Here is a 17742-nt window from a genome sequence, read left to right on the forward strand (position 1 = left end):
ATAATTTATTAAAGTTGCAATGCATGCTGGGAACTTGCAAATCAGCTAAATTGTTTAACATGAAATTGTATGTTCAGACAACTCTTGTTAGGCCAGCTGGGACAACATTTGGGGGAAAATTGTTGGTCTAACATGTGTTTTTATGTGTTTTTGCATATATAAAAAGATATTTAGCAAGTTATTATTCAAGTAAAAAAAATTGAAGAGAGATGAAGGACAATCAAATACATTATATAATATATATTTTTGTATCATTTGTATTGACTTCACTGGAATCATACATGTTCATTAATATTTAACTTGATTTTTTACTTTAAAGGTACTATATGTAATATTTTTCCTGTACTAAATCATAAAATGACCATAAAATGTCATTATAGAATTAGGAAACATGCTAAGTTGAAATACTGGCTTCTCTGATAGTAATGCTAAAGCCAGTATATTCTACTTTGAAGTTTCCAATCCGGCCGGGGTGTATTCCAGAAAGCAGGGTTAACTTACTGTTACATATACCCTGAACTCTCGGTTGATTAACCCATTCCTTGCATACTCCGTGTATATGGGTTCCAGAACACCCGCGCGGGGTTAGTTCACTCAACCAAGAGTTTGAAACTGAGTTTGTGCGCGTTCACAGTGAACTCAGAAAGGAATTCTCAGCAGATCGCCGAATCCACGAGTCACCATGGAAACAGACGCTAAGAAGAAAGACGCGCCATATTTCAGTGAAGCGGAACATGAAGTTTTAATGACTGCAAACGAGCATTACTTCATCTTCACTCGTAATAGCGATAGGAGAAATTTATAAAATACAAATGACTGGTTTAGGACTGAGAGTTTGCTTGACAGAAATTATACTGGATCATTGCGTGAATTTTTAAATTAATAAAACTATAAAGTTCTTCCGTACATATAAAAGCTTAATTCAACATTAATATTAGACCTCTCTCAACTACATTAATGTTTAATAGGTCGACCGTTACGTTATTTGCTTGCACTGAAATTAATTATAAATATTAACATTCATATTCTTTTAATATTATGATAATAGGCTATAAGTTTTATATATATTTTATTTTAAGATTAATTTTAATGGTATTTACCATGATCTGTGCATGCTAATTTTATTTTACTGTCATGTGAACTGAATGTATTTATTTTATTTTTAATACTATTTGATGTACCCAGCTGGGGTTTCTAAAAACTTAGAATCATATCACCTTTAATTTCCCACAGTTGCTGATGGTCTCATTGTATTAATAGACCCTCTTTCAATTGTAGGATCTCCCACAGTTGTCATAATTTTCCATAGATTTAATGTAATGTTTTTTAGTAGGCCACACATGATTATTCATGTGCATTATAAGATGAAGATCTGCTGTAACAGAGGTGGACAGTGATAGGAGTTACGTGTCCATTGTGTTCTTTTCTCATTTGATGTGGCATTAAACATGTTATGTTGTGTTGTCATGTACAGTAGGGTCCATCTGCCTCCACCAACTTGGTACGGAATGAATTTATGTTGTTTTAACTGAGGTTCATGTGTCTGACTATACATTATAGATGTTCATGATCTCAGCATTAGGGAAAAGGTCTCTATTGAAATGCAGAACAAAAATGTAATTTAGAGATGGACCATGTACAGTTTCTTATGGAGTAGAGGAGGCTGAGCATCAGAAAGATACATCTTTTCATTGAATCACCTGACCACCAGCTAAATGAGGGCACTGTGGGTGACTCTAAATGACAGCATGTCTCATTTATATTTTCAGATAATTGAGTAATGTACAAGTCTGGAAATGTGTGCATTTATATGTACCGTAGACTACATGAATTAGAGTGATAAGAAATAAAATCTCTAATCTGTGGTCTGTGAAATTATCACATAGTTAGTGAAGAAGAATAAAGAGTGATTCATTGCTTAAGCTTTTAATTGGCAGACATTACCTACATATTGATACTATGGAATGTCTTTTTATAAATAACATTAATATTAATTGACTAATGGAACTGTAAATAGAATGTGGGTGCTATAATAATTTTATTGTATGAAAATTATTAGAAGCACTAAATATACATACATAAAGCCCTGTCTTCACAGTGAAGAGTGTGGGGGACTTTCCAATGTGTTCTGCGTAAAAAATAAATAAATAAATTACAGTATTAAAACCTTCCCATTAAAAGTTAAAGCACAATGTACACAGTTTTTTCACTTTTGAATGCAAATCTGTGATGTGAGACTGGAAATGCCGCAAGATGTAAAGAAGGTTTGTGAGGTAAAGTAAAGATTGCAGTTTACCGTAATATTGCTTTAAAAGTATAATATTGTGCGTAATCTGAACTTTCTCGCCCACTGTGCCGCTGTTAAAAGGGCACGCATGCGCTGACAGCCTCTGAAACATACTAACATCTACTTGAAATAAACTAACTCTGGAACATAACCTACTCCGGAGCAGGTTATGTTCAGAGTGTAAATTGCTATGGCTACTAACATACCCTGAAAGTTACCTTCGTTTTTGGAACCGAAAGCTGAGGTTATCCATTAACTTATCCATAAACTTACCCAGGTATGTCGCATAACCTGCTTTCTGGAATACACCCGGGCCGGAATTTCTGTTTATGTTTTGGCCAGTGTGATCCCGCCCACTGCCCACTCACCAATAGTATTTCGATACCGCCGGGTTGCCAGATTTGAACAAGTTTGCAGGCAAACTACACTGCGTGCTGCAGCCATGCCAATACCACCATGACCAGAAGCGTAGTAAAACAAGGATAAATACTGGAAATGCCTTTGGAAGATGGAGACAGCTTAAATCCCAGAAATCCTTTAAAACGGATGCTGAGTTGGCTAATTTGCGTGTCAACATTCTGGCAACCCGCATGAGCTTCGAGTCTGGGGCTGGGCAGACAACTCTCCAATATTTTGAATTTGGACTGTGGGGGATTAACAAAATTATTCTAATAATTGTATTTGTCAGTTACAGACACAGGACAAATGAGACCCATATGTCATTCTGTATCTTTATTGATACATAAGAAGAAAAAAATCACACAGAAGTGATGAAAATGTCACATTGTGAGTTCATTTAATCTCCTGAGGAAGCTAATACTTAGCTTGCCAGCCCTGGACTTTTATAGCCTTTCAAGAACAGCAAAATAAAAGTGACAACAAAACACATGACAATCATCACGCCCGCTAGTCTTTTCTTTTGTAGACTTGATGGCAAACAACCTCTTCACATGTCAGCTCCTACAAATAAAATGAAACAAAGCTTTTTGAAAAGCATTAACAACTTCCAGTAGATGGCATACTTTCATCATACCAAATGTTTGTATTCATACATAATTATGAAATGTTGATTCTAACTGCTTTCTGATCTGTTTATAATTCAAGGTTCCCGTGGTCATAGAAAACCTGGAAATATCAGGCTATTTTGAAACTGTAATTTTCAAATTGTGTTATTATTTCATGGAAATTGATAAAATATTAAAAGGCTGTGGAAAATGTATGGAACTGTATATGGTGAATATACATTTTTATAGTTATGCTCAGGTCTACAATATTTCATTGGACTGAAATTGCTCTCTTTGAGTATAATCTCTATCAAATGGTCTTTCAAAATCCTTATTCAGTAATCACAAACAACTGAAAAAGTCATGGAAATAGATTAAAAAGTTTGGGATCCTATCTCTAAAGGATGCTCACCAGATAGAGTTTGCCTCCTTCTATCCAGTGTTTCCATCCGCGGTTGGCCTTTTCACCCTTCTGTATGGCCACCAGTTTGTCCCCTTCCCAGGTCACCAGTGTCTGTGAGTATGAAAAAAATCTTAAACCCCAGGAATTGGCTTGTACACATATACAGTTTATAGATTGACAGTACTGTAAATAAAGGAACCCAAGCTGTGTTCAGCTGTCACCAGAAAAAAGACCCTCCGTGTATTTTGGCCCTCTGGGTAAAAGTTCTGTCCGCTATTTGTTTTACCGTAAGACTATCACTGAACAAACATACTAAGATCATGGTTAACAGGCCAATGATTGGGTAACTATGGGTTAAATACCATTATGTCATTAGAGTAAAAGGAGAATAGCAGATTTGTGAATACAAATGAAATGCTCACCTTTATTTTCCTGTTGTCAATTTCTTTAGTAAATTCTTCCTTCTCAACTCCAACAGTGAAGCTCAGCTCAAAGCTCTTGAAGGTGCTCTGTGTTGTAATCACAAAGTTGTCTCCATCCTGGACAAAGATCTTTGTTGGAGTAAGGTGGGGAGCAATCTTGCGGATGGCAAAATCAACATCTGTGGGAGAGAATATTCTCTAAATATATATAGTCATTTTCATAATGTAGTGTTAACTTGTAAATGGCTTTATCTAAAATCATAATAAAAATGGCGTGATCTATTTTCATTAGAAAATAACAAAAACATCTTTCTCTTATTCCTCTACTTTTTAGTAGGTATTACATTTATGCATTTGGCAGATGCTTTTATCCAAAGCAACTTCCAGTGTATTCAAGGTATACGTTTCATTAATTTGTGTGTTCCCTGAGAATGGAACCCATGACCTTAGCATTGCTAATGTTATGATCTAGTTGATAATGGAGATTTGAACAGGCTTACCCAGTGCTTTAAGGTAATTCTCAAGGTTTTCGCTTGACTCCAACTCCCATTTTCCATTAAAATCTGCAGGCATGGTTTTGCGATGTGCTCTGGACTTTGGGTAGTTGCAGGTCAAGAGAGGAGGGTGCACCTGGGATTTTATACTCTACTGGCCTGTCACAATGAGGGAAGAGGGCAGAGTAATGATAAGGAAGCTCTCTGACCGAATGGGAGAGAAGAAAGTATAAGAGACTGCCCCGCTTATGGAAAAGAGTGAATCAGCACTCTATCCAGTATGCAAAAAAGGAGACAAACTAGATCAACTATGAAAGGCATGCAAAACACATTTACATAAGCGCTCATACACTATATGTATGTCCACTCAATAAGAAAATATCAGCAATATATTTTATTTCTATGCCTTTGTTTCAGAGGAATCTGGTTGGCGAGTTGCGTTTACATGGTTGTAAATAGAATAGAAGGAGGCAGTGCAAATATGCTTTGAAGATGGGTAAATTATTAGCGCAAGAGTCACAAACATTTAATCGTATAGCCCAATCAGAAAAAGATGGATTGGAATTGTTCCTCTTTGTTCATTTAGGACTTCTTAAAAATTGTATTGAAGTTAAAATGAGCATAGTGCATAAACAACATCCAGAGAGCACCCAGTGAGATGCAGCTGCAAGAGAATGGGGTAAGTGGGTGCAGGATTCAGAGGGGAGCTGATTCACTGTATGTGATTTTAATTTGTGTGATCAGAGAAATTCATTATTTGGACTCTTTTATTAAGCATGGAAGACAAGATAAGTACCAAAGAAATGTGTCAGGAAGAACAAGTGCCATTACCAGCATTTGAAGTTCAGAAGATCAGCATGCCCAAAGGCAACACTTTATTCTGTCACCACTGTTCCATGCACATAGCGAATGTTTATGAGCTTAATCTTAAATGCTTCATTCAGTCTGTCATCCAACAGGCTTGTAAGAGCCTTGCTATTAGTCCTTTGCATGTGTTGTAGTATACGTTTTTTGTTCTTTTTTGTCATTTTAGTAGAGCAAGGATGCAAAATGAGTCGGCTTGCCCGTACACATGAGCACCATGGCTTAAAGATGCACTCCTCATTTCTCAATTTTTTCCTCATTAACTTTTTTTACTCTTAAACAAATAAATTGTAATCTTGAAACATACAGTCTGTAAAAAAATCATGACCACTTACATGAGATGAACATTCCAATCATATCAGTAATCTTATAAAAGCTGTTATTTTTTTATTTTTATTTTTTTCTACATGGAGAGAGTTCCTTCATGGGGGCTTGCATGTTTGGCCTACTTAATCTCAGTAACCAGTAAATGAATCAAGGCTGACTGTGAACTGTAGAACTATTGCATTTGAATGATACTGCATCCATGCCCCTAGGTGTCAGTGTTCAAGACCAAGAGGATGTACATAAAAAATACTAAGTGCAACTTTAAGTCAGAGCATGTGTGCTAACTTCTAGGCCATGGATCCATTATTTATTTATTTATTATTTTAGTGATAATATACAGTATGAGTGATGAGTTTAATATTGACTGATTTTAATCATTCTGCACTTCTGTATCCTGTCTAAACTTAAAAAAATTTTGTTTAAGACTGTTTAGGCCAATGCACTTATGCAATTTAAAGATAGTAATACATTTTAGCAAGGAATAACACCTGATAGATTACTTTTATGCTGCCTTTATGTGCTTTTTGGACCTTCAAAGTTCTGACCACCATTCACTTGCATTGTATGGACATACAGAGCTGAGATATTCTTCCGAAAATCTTCGTTTGTGTTCAGCAGAAGAAAGAAAGTCATACATGTCTGGGATGGCATGAGGGTGATAAAGGACGAGAGAATTTCCATTTTTGGTGAAACATCCCTTTAAGTAAAATCATTGTAATTTGTTGTTCCTCTTTAAAGGCGAAGTGTTTCATTTCTGCACCAATAGTATCACCAAATGTAGTTGCAAAAATAATCCTAATTTTCAAACAGCTTTCCAGAACACTCCCTCCATCTTCCAGTGGTCAAACAAACAGATTGTCCCACACCCAGCTAGCACAATTGGTTGGCCAAGTGTTGCTATTGCGGTCTCCGAGTGGAGTTGGAAATATCGTAATTACAAGTTTCCATGAATGACCAAGGGAAGTTTCTAGATGATAGGAATTCTAGATGATACCCGAGTAGCCGACTCGTTACGTTGGAAGGGGAATGTCGACATGAAAGATGATGGAAAGCGATGATTTTGCACAATTATTTTAATTTCAGTACTTTATTTCAATAATATTAATTTGTTATATACTGTATGACAGATCATATAGTCAACTAATATAAAGCTAATGACTCACTCTTCATGAATTGTTTTCAGCATCTTAATTAATCATTTGTATGTACCATGCAATAATAAATTACATGGGTTGTGTAAAAGTGCTGCATGTGTATTCGCTTATGCTTATTCACTGGTACAACAGCAAAAAAATGTGTATTTCTTTTATTTTGGCTTCTTCCGTATTTTGTTTCTGACTTTGTAATAATGAATGCCCAACTTGGACGTAGGAGCTTCCCAGGTGCACTTGAATGCAGCATATGTTTGGCCGGTTGGGATGCTTTAACAAACAGAGCAATGTTTTGATAGCACCACAGACCCATGGTATTTGTACTTTTCAGGTAAATCAATGAACAGATGGCTTACTTAGAGTTGTCCCTGCACATTAAGCTTGGATAGAAGAAAGTCAAAATAAATAATACAAAAATATATAAATACAAACATGTGCACACTTCACCAAAACAATACTGAGCCTTTAACATTTGTCCATGGATAAACTGAAGATCGGTTTAGTTGGTAAAGGAGCCTTGGTTGGTGAAATGCAAATAGAGTATGACCATGAAAAAAAAAACATCTAAAGAATACCTTATCCTGAAAACCTTTGTATGTATCCTCTATTCTAAATTTCACTGTCAACACTTCAGTGCAATTTATAATCAAGAAGACAACACAAGACTGCCTTCATGACTGAGAGCCATCCACTCCTATTTGTGTAGTGAACAATTCTGTCTCTCTACAAACCCTCTCTCTCTGGAGGCAGAAAAGGAAGTCTGTTTGACAGTATTGTGATTGTTGCTTTGATTGATCCTTGTGCCACTGCCAGGTCAAGAATCACGACAATTATAAACTGACACATCTGTCTGTTCACATTCAACAACATACGTAAATTCATGAGACGTGTCAAGCATGAGAATACACTCCAGATGACAGAGCTCCTGTAAAGAAAGAAAGAAAGAAATCTACAACAGTAGTCCCACCACAGGTGTAAATGCTCTTTGAGATAATCCAAAGGCACAAACTGGCTTTAGGATTACAATTTGCCTTGTGGTTTAAGACACCACACAGCACTCTGATGTTGAAACATTGGTACATAGGAGAAATGCCGAAGGCAACTTAAACTAAGTTCACAGACATGAATGGATATTGGAAAATGATAAGCAATGAAAACTTTGATGAATACATGGAAGCACTTGGTAGGGGATTTCAATTCATCATTTTCTATTTATTTACTTATTATTCTCCTGTGTTGGGTAAATACATGCTTACAGATGTGAATATTGTCATCAGAAAAATTGTCAGCTATCTCATCCTTGATAAGAGATTTTTCAGATCATTTTAATATCAAGACTCTCACCACATTTAGTAATTACCACATGGAGTTTGATTTGTTCGGCATAGGCGATAGGATATGTATGGTAAGTGACCTCCTTATAAATGAAGGTATACCTTAAAATGCTACTGAACAGAAGTATATGATTACAAATGCTTTTAATTTGATAACTAAGTGATTTATACTAAGGTAAGTATTCTAATGTATTATATTCCAAAGTAGCATAGCTTGTCCTAGGTGACAGTGATAAATGACTGTGTCAGTAAATAGGATTTACATACAATCACCTATTGAAGCTTAAATCCATTAGGGGGTTTTCCTAATGTTCAAAACACCTGGTGCTCTGTTAATATAAGTCAACTAGAACAGGAATGTTCCTACAGTATTTTTTGACAACAAAACTGCACTCCAAATTTTAGGTGTGTGTTCAGTATTAGACAAGATCGTATGTTAAATACACTTATTTATGTTTGGTAAAAAAAAAAAAAAAGAAAAGAAAAGAAAGAAAGAAAAACTTTCTCACTGGCTTGTTGTTGTCCTTGTCTTGTAGACTACAGTAAACTGGGTGGGAGACAAATTGGTGTGTGTACAGAAAGGAGAAAAGGAGGCAAGGGGCTGGTCACAATGGGTCAAAGGGGATGAGTTACATGTGGTAAGTTCGCATGAGGACAAGGTATACATAAGGACATGGCATGTTGTTTTATGAAAGGTTACACTTGTCTGCTTCTTGTTGTTAGTGTAGTCAACAGAGACAGTCTACACAAAATGTCTCATCACGGTCCAATAATCACAATAATTTCAACTTAAATATTTCATGTCCATTTTGTTTATTTATTTTGTAGGTAGCCGTATAATAAGATAGATAATGTACAGTCAGCCAGTCATTATTTAAAAATAAACTGTACATTATTCCTTACATATAGTATATATCTTAATATTTAAAAAAAAATTCGTTAATGTATTAAAAATAGCTTTTAATTGTTTTATTTTTCAGGAAATGCGAGCCTGTGGCGTTGTAAGCAGGTTTTTAAGAGACAAGTTCTCGACTGAGGTGCCTTCAACCACAAGTATTCAACTGTGAAATACTCTCTGCCTGATAATAATAGTCATTGGTGTTTAACATTGTCATTTTTAAAAGTAGGTGTTAGGGCTTTTTCATTCCTTCATTTATTTATATCAAGACATGACTGCAAGCTCCCCTACATGCATTGTACTGTATGGTGAACGTTTGGCCTATGCTTTGTTCAACAAAATAAAATGGGAACACAAAGACATATAAATACGAGATTCTTCTACTGTGTTATGTTCTGGGTCAAACATACTGCCAAACTGTCAAAATAATAATAATAACTAAATAGGTACATTTTCTGAAGAAAATGTGAGTGGTGCTCGCCATGGCAAAACACATCACATCGATGTCACACTAACTGCCCCATGTTGAAAGAGCTCAACCCCAATGTCTCTAGGATTTTCTAATGCATAGATATGGGTGTTGCTGTTCAGTTGCGAAGGTGCTCTATCTGGTTGCTAAGCAGTTGCCAGGGTGATACTACAAAGGCTACTAGCTAGGCAAAGTCAAAAGAGCCCACTCTTATGTCTCTACAATTTTCTGCATCTTAGATATGGATGTTGCAATACGGTTGCTAAAGTGTTTCATCTGGTTGCTAGACAGTTACTAGGGTGATACTATAAAGAAAATTTGACAGCCTAAGTCAAAAGAACCAACCCCCATGTTTGTACGATGTTCTGATGTTGAGATACGGCTGGATTATGTTGCTACTGGTTGGTTGCTAGGGCGTGGCTAAACAGTTGGCAATGTGATCATTAAAGGCTGCTTTCCAGCCAGAGTCAAAAGAAGCCACTCCCATGTCTTTACAATGTTCTGGTGCAGAGATATTTGCTTTGCTATACAGTTACTGACCCCATCTGGTTGAGCCAACCCCCATGCCTCTATGACATTCTGATCCGAAGATATCCCTCTAAGCCATTTTGAAAGGAAGTCTGTTGGGCTGGTTGCTAGGGTGCTCTGGATGGTTGCTAGGGCATAGCTAGAAAGTTTCTACGGTGATACTGAAAGACTGCTTGCTAACCCGAGTCAAAAGAACCCATCCCCATGTCTCTACGATGTTCTGGGGGAAAAGATATATGATTTGCTATATGGTTGCTAGGGTAAGCCCATCTGGTTGCTAGGCAGTTGCCAGAGTGATACTAAAAAGGCTTCTTGGTAGCCTGAGTCAAAGGAACCAACCCCTATGTCTCTATATCATTCTAATCCAAAGATATCCCTCTGAGCAATTCTGAATGGAAGTCTACAGGGCTGGTTGCTAGGGCGCTCTGGATATTTGCTAGGGCATGGCTAGGAAACTTCCATGGTGATATTCAAAGACTGTTTGCTAGCCAGAGTCAAAAGTGCCCAAATATGGGACACTGATGTTGACATTCTTTATCTCTATGACTTTCTGATCCAGAAATATGATCCCACTGATTTCCCATCAATGTTATGTGAGACTTTTTCACCCGATTTTTCATTCGCCAGGAGATAAAAGTCATAGCACAGGTTTTGCAAATAAGCCAGCCGATTTGACGCCTCATTCATGGGTGTCGACAAATGATGTGGGACGAGTTAGGTGCCAAAGTTTTGTATGTAAGAAAAGAAGCAGAATAAGTATGTGAGATTGCTAAAGCAATCAACACTTATAATAATAATAATACACTAAGAGATGCAAGTGATCAATTCAATTTTCTTTATTATTCATTGATTGTGTTTCATTAGGAGCACACTCATAGCACACACATGCTTGAGTCGGTCAGCATCTTCTACAAGAAATGCAGCAATCCAGCTACATACACTCTCATCACATCATCTTTCCACCTACTCATCCTCCTCTTGCCTCTGAGAAGAGGAAAAGAGCTTGATTGGCGGTCAGGTCAAGGCCTATGTTCTTTTCTCCTCTAGCCAGCTAGTCCCTCAGATGTTAGGAGGGTTATTTTGATACAGCAGTAATGCTCTGAGTTAGGAGGCTAATCTTAGTGAATAAAGCACTAAATCATACCAAACCCACACACATAAATTTTACAGGCTTCCAAGATAACCAAAAAATTAATTGCTCAATCTAGAACAAACATTGTCTGCTGATGGATATTTACATTTCTATCTACAAGGGCACTTTTGGGGATGCTGGAATACTTCAGGACAAAAAAGCAAGCAGATTGATGAATAAAGGGATGGGTTGTTTCTGTCTTCTCCAGTAGGGGGCCCTACTATACAGAGTAGGCTTAAGACTTCTTGAAGACCTGCTGGCTCACGACTCCAGCTGCTCTCAACTCCTGCATAAAAAAATAAACAAAAATAAAAGCAGAGTGATATTAGCAGACCTCTTCTAGGAATTAGGAATTCTAGGGGAGGCTGTGGCTCAGGTGGTAGAGCAGGTTGGCTATTAATCACAGAGTTGGAGGTTCAATTCCTGGCCCACATGACTCCACATGCCAAAGTGTCCTTGGGCAAGACACTGAACTCCAAGTTGCTTCCAATGGCAGGCTAGCACCTTGCATGGCAGCTCTGCCATCATTGGTGTGTGAGTGTGTGCATGAATGGTTGAATGAGTCACAGTGTAAAGCACTTTGGAACCACTAAGTTTAAAAAAGCACTATATAAGTGCAGACCATTTACCATTAAAAAACATTTTTTTGAAGAAAAATTGACTAATTTTTTTTTTAATTTATTTATTTGGCTGTCACTCAAGAAATCTTTATGGACCCACTTTTTGTTTTAAAGTCATAGTCCAAAAAGGAAAATTCTGTCATCATTTATTCACCAACAATGTTATTCCAAACCCATTTGACTTCCTTTCTTCAGTGGAACACACGAGGAGAGGTAAGTAAGAATGATAGCCTCAGTCACCATTCACTTTCATTGCATCTTTTTCCACAGTGAAAGTGAATGGTGACGGAGGGTGTTGAACCATTTCTGCCTAACATTTATTTTTGTGTTCCATGGAGGAACGAAAGCCATATGGGTTTGGAACAACCTGAAGGTGAGTAAATTATGACTAAAATTGAATAATAATAATAATAATTATAAACTCTCTTTGTGTACTCGCAGTACAATAATTACTTTTACATTTATTCATTTAGCAAACACGTTTATCCAGAAAGACATGATTCAGAGAGACAAATGAGAATAATGACAGCAGCGTTTTCTCCCTTGAATTAATCAATACAAGTAGTGCTTCTATACCAAAACTTGCAGAGAAAGTCCTAGTGGATAGCCTATTGAACACTAATGATTGAGTTGAATAGTTCCGGGAACTAAACTTTGCATTAGCACCCTTAATCCTTTCCTGAAAACTGTCCATTTTTTTTTTCCTTCTACAAACTATCTTTATCACCAGCAGGTGGCAGTATTGTGCTTAAATAAAGATCCTTTAGCAGACCTTTGAGACCCTTTTCAATAAAGGTGTTACTAATGGTAATTAAGCAAAACAACAGAGATGTGCTCAAACATCTGCTGTTATCATTTTAAATGAGCACAACAGCCTTGAAACGATAATCATGTCCTAGTGTCCCCTTCACAATTATTCCCTAATTAACATTGGTGAGTGCATGCAATTTGTATCCTCAATTACCATATGTTTTACAGTAACCAACTGTAAAAGCATTTTTATAAGAACAAAGTGTTTGTTAAACAGAGGGCAAATGTGTCTGCATACGAAAATAAGTTTTTTAGTTAAGTGAAATGTATGTACCAAGTGAAGTTCATCTCCATCAATCCAGTGGGTCCAGCCCCTGCCTTCAATCTCTCCTTTCTGAACACATACGAGCTTGTCTCCATCCCAGGTGATGGTGGTCTATGAGATTAAATGAACCAGTGAAGAAAAAACATTACAGATATATTAACATCTGTGCACCACCAACAAAAGCATGAGTACTGTGTCCTGAATCCTGTAGATCAGGTTGTTTCAGTGTAAGAACTGACTTTATAAGAGTTTCATAGAGCCTGTTCAGTTATGCAAATCATGAAAGTTATTTAAATTGTTATTTAAAGGTGCACTCAGTTACTTTTGCGTTTGTGTCATCTTGGACCTACAGTGACACCTAGCGGCGTGGATGCACCATCATTCAAAAGCAATAGTTTTTAGTTACAGGTGCCATTGCAGAAATGCACTATAACACAGTCAGCCATGATTAATTGAATCCAAGAGTGAAAGTGTCCAATATCAAGGTGGTTACTGAGATTAAGCCAGTAGTATTTGGCTGGTCATGTGATTCTAACATGGCAGCCCCCATGAGGAGACCCTCTCCATGTAGAATAAAACAGCTTTTATAAGGTTAGCCTACTGATATGACTGGAGTCTTCATCTCATGTGATTGCTCATGATTTTATACCTATGTTTCAATATTACTATGAATTTCTTTAAGAGTAAAACTTTTTAGTGAGGAATAAATCTTTGAGAGCACCTTTAATTTCGACTACAGCTCAAATTACATTTATTTCCAAAAATTGGAGTTATAGGTTTCAGGTTATTAGTTGCACCTCAAAGCACCAGTGCAACTATAACTGATGCATGCCTGTGTACTTTAAGATATCTCTAGTGATAAGCCTTTAACTAATTTAAACTTTTCTATGCTCAAAGAACATAGAGTTGGATGCTGGGATAAAATTTCTGTGGTATAGTTCATGTTTCATTTATTCAGCTCATGTCTCACTTTTAATCAGATAAATTAATTCATACCTTGTGCATATTTAATGATATTGAACCATTAAACATTAACGTATTTATAGTTTGGAATAGGAAATCCACAAGAGCTGACAAAAACATTTGTGCCCACTCTGTGCAACATTTACTTAATATTTCAGTCCTTGCCTTTTTAAATGGCTTTCTGTACTTATCTGCATTCCATACTAGGGGATTACAATAAAATAAGTCATTCGTGTGAACAGAAATAAAATGAGAAAGCAAAGCTATTGGAGCTTTTTCTTGGCCAAAGATTGAAAAAAAAAAAAAAAAAAAAGCAGCTGATGAACAATCTAATTTTTTCTAGTCAATTTTTCTCTTCCTGTCAGTGTGCAATTCATACTTGTGGAATATACGTGTTATAGTACGAAAGGACAACTATTCTACAAAAACATGTCTTACACTCACCATACATTTCCTTCCATCAACTGCACCAAGGTCTTCTTCAAACTCCTGACCAACAGCAAAGTCCATATCATAATTCTTAAATGTGCTGATAGTCTTGATGATAAAGTGATCTCCATTCTGAGTGATGTCTTTATCAGGTTTTAACAAGACAGCAATCTTCCTGATAGCAACATTAACATCTTTAAGAATTGTGGGAGGAAAAAATGTATTAAAATTGTAGTTAGTAGTGTTGTTAACAAAGTACAGACATATTTACATAGCTATCTAGAGTGTTTCAAATAGCAATTTCCCATTGACTTCTGCTGCATTTAAAATAATATATATATTATTTTTGTAGACTAAACCTAACTCAAACATAACCTTAAAATACAAACAAAATAAAATTACATTTTATTTACAAATTATAATTTTTTGTGACTTTTTTTTATTTTATTTTTTTTAATAAAGACATTATTTAGCTCATTTATGAACCATATTTCCTTCTGAATCTATAGGCTACAGTTGCAAGTGACATAATGAAATGTAGCAAGAGATCGTGTTTAACTGATTTTATTACCAGCCGGTCAAACAGAACGCGTTCTTGCGCTAAAAGTGGGCGAGTTCTAAGGGATCATCCCTATGCCCTACTCATTCCGAAGGACAGTGCTCTTGGTGTGGGCACTCTAAAGAGAATATGGCATTACTGTATGATACTGTACGCTAACAGTCTTGTGGAAGGGCCCTTAGTGAAAATAAATAAATAAATAATTTTCATACTTTTGTTTGGAACGACCCTTGAAGTAGAGTCCCCTTCCCTCAAATGCCGTTTGAAAAACACCCATTGTCTCAAGACAAATAATAATAATAATAATAATAATAAAACAAAACATGCAGCGTTCTTGAGCAAGAGGCTGACAACACAGCGAGACGGTTCTTTCTAGCAAGTCAGTCAACTGTCGGCCATCTTTGGAACGCTCTCGGGAGGCTATTCCTGTCATGCCATCTGCTATCTACCTGAGTGGAGAAAGACCACAATCTCAAAAACTGATGGTCAACATTATGACCAAAGAATGTATTTAAAATCGGCAGTAAAATCTGACAATAATGGAATAATTAATTGTGATTCTTCTCCTCATATTATGCTAAAAAAAACGAAATTTTCCAGGCTTGTATAGCTATGCGCATGCGCGTTGTAAAGTTGATTGACAGGTGATGCCTGTATCCAAAAAATGATTGGCTCTTGTAACTGTAAAGTGGGATTTCCTTTCTATATCCGTTGACCGTTGGGCGCGAGCTTCTTGGTTGAGCGTTCCAATTTCTCCCATTTATTTTAATAGAAGTGGCCCTTCTCTGCTAATTAATCTCTGGTCTAGCACGTGTTTAGAAAGACAGCGCAGACAGACGCATAACGCGTTCGGTGTGAACGGCCCCTTAAGGCAAGCTCTCACATCCTCGAGTGGCTTATTGTTTTTTGTGATAAAATACACCAGTGTTAAATAAATAGTTACGTTTACTTTAATAATTATCGCAATACACTATTCTTCCGCCAAATAACATAATTCATAGGAGCAATTTGCCACATGAATACAGAATTCGCGGTCAAAGGTGTGCGTAAGTCAACTACGAATTAAACTAATTATCAGTTTTATGAAAACACATATTACACAATAGGCCTACTATTTTCTCATTCCCCCAATAATAGGAAAACTCACCGAGTGCTTTGAGATACTCTTCAAAGTTGTCATTGGAGATCATTTTCCAGTAGCCGTTATAATCAGCAGGCATTTTGAGACGTTTACGTTGATTTTTTCGTGTCCTGACAAGGTGTTGATAGTGGAGACCTGAAGCCCTTGATCACCAGCTCCTGCAGTACTCTTATCCGAAACGCGTTTTATTCACTACCATATTAATCGGATCAGCTTCATTACCGCAACATGTGCTCAAGTTAAACGATATAGGGAAAATCACTCCTACATAAGCACACAAATCCCGTGCATAAAGCTCAGGCCCAAAGTACAAGCACTCGGAACATATGGATTAATGGTAGAGGACAATCGCTACATTATTCACATGGATTTACACCGTTCTGCTGCGTAAGACTTTAGATTAAACGAACTGAAAAGACATTTCTCAGCCGATATGTAAACTAGAAGTCTCTTTAAAGTTTTTAGAGCGCCCTGAAAAGTGTGACAGTAATGCAGTTTGATTCAGGAACAACACGGAAGAAGCCTCTGTTCATTTGTTATAGCTAATGTGTTTGAAGTAGTTCAAGTAGAATTAGCTTTTTGCTCACATCACTGCTGCTATGACCTTTAGTTTGGCACACATCCAGCCTTTTACAATCCAATTAATCTCAATTGACCAATTTCTTAGCTTCATTCAATTTGATGCATGCATACCCATTTGCATGTTGCCTGCTACATACATGCACTGCATACTGACACATACTAACATGCACTAAGGTATCCTAAATCATGTGCTTCATGTGGTAACATCTGAATTAGATGGTTTTATTCAAATCAAGTATTATTTAATATGACCAAATCAAGCTGCTGCATTGGGTTTCACCAACAAAAGTAATTTTTTTAGGGTCAGACAGTAGAAATAGCATCTTAAAGGAATAGTTCACCCAAAAATGTAAATTCTCTCATGATTTACTCACCCTCATGCCATCCCAGATATGAATGACTTACTTTCTTCTGCTGAACACAAACAAAGATTTTTAGAAGAATTTTTCAACTCTGTAGTTCCTCACAATGTAAGTGAATGGTGACCAACATTTTGAAGCTCCAAAATGCACATAAAGGTAGCATAAAAGAAATCCATACGTCTCCAGTGGTTAAAAACATGTCTTCAGAAGCGATATTATAAGTGTGAGTGAGAAACAGATCAATATTTAAGTCCTTTTTCACCATAAATTCTCCTCCCTGCTCAGTAGTGGTTGATATGCACAAAGAATGTGAATCACCAAAAACAAAAGAAGAATGTGAAAGTGAAAGTGGACATTGGTCATAAAAAAGGACTTAAATATTGATCTGTTTCTCACCCACACTTATCATCTTGCTTCTGAAGATATATTTAACCACTGGTGTCTTAATGATTAATTTAATGCTGCCTTTATTTGCTTTTGGAGCTTCAACATTTTGGTACCCATTCAATTGCATTGTATGGACCTACAGAGCTTAAATATTCTTCTAAAAATCTTTGTTTGTGTTCAGAACAAGAATGTCATACACATATAGGATAGCATAAGGGTAAGCAATTGATGAGAGAATTTTCATTTTTGGGTGAACTATTTCTTTAAGGTGATGATGGCACGTTGGGAAAAAAAGAAAAAAATGACAATGT

The 17742-nt window shown here is 36.5% G+C and overlaps 2 protein-coding genes and 1 pseudogene across 2 annotated transcripts; 1 reads left to right on the plus strand and 2 right to left on the minus strand.

Annotated features, from left to right (window-relative positions):
• Positions 1 to 3004: 3004 nt before the first annotated feature.
• rbp2b (retinol binding protein 2b, cellular) lies at positions 3005 to 4777 on the minus strand. The gene is made up of 4 exons (XM_051700294.1): positions 4617 to 4777; positions 4117 to 4295; positions 3704 to 3805; positions 3005 to 3247 (listed from the first exon to the last, which is right to left on the minus strand). Exons 1-4 carry the CDS (start codon positions 4687 to 4689, stop codon positions 3194 to 3196), a joined length of 408 nt encoding a protein of 135 aa, XP_051556254.1. The 5' UTR covers positions 4690 to 4777; the 3' UTR covers positions 3005 to 3193.
• Positions 4778 to 8074: 3297 nt separating this feature from the next.
• Positions 8075 to 9322, plus strand: LOC127442340 (retinol-binding protein 1-like; annotated as a pseudogene).
• Positions 9323 to 11037: 1715 nt separating this feature from the next.
• Positions 11038 to 16229, minus strand: rbp1.1 (retinol binding protein 1, cellular, tandem duplicate 1). Its single transcript, XM_051700295.1, has 4 exons — positions 16107 to 16229; positions 14416 to 14594; positions 13018 to 13119; positions 11038 to 11599 (listed from the first exon to the last, which is right to left on the minus strand). Exons 1-4 carry the CDS (start codon positions 16177 to 16179, stop codon positions 11549 to 11551), a joined length of 405 nt encoding a protein of 134 aa, XP_051556255.1. The 5' UTR covers positions 16180 to 16229; the 3' UTR covers positions 11038 to 11548.
• Positions 16230 to 17742: the final 1513 nt, after the last annotated feature.

The sequence above is a fragment of the Myxocyprinus asiaticus genome, chromosome 6, assembly GCF_019703515.2.
Source record: "Myxocyprinus asiaticus isolate MX2 ecotype Aquarium Trade chromosome 6, UBuf_Myxa_2, whole genome shotgun sequence".
NCBI lineage: Eukaryota > Metazoa > Chordata > Actinopteri > Cypriniformes > Catostomidae > Myxocyprinus > Myxocyprinus asiaticus.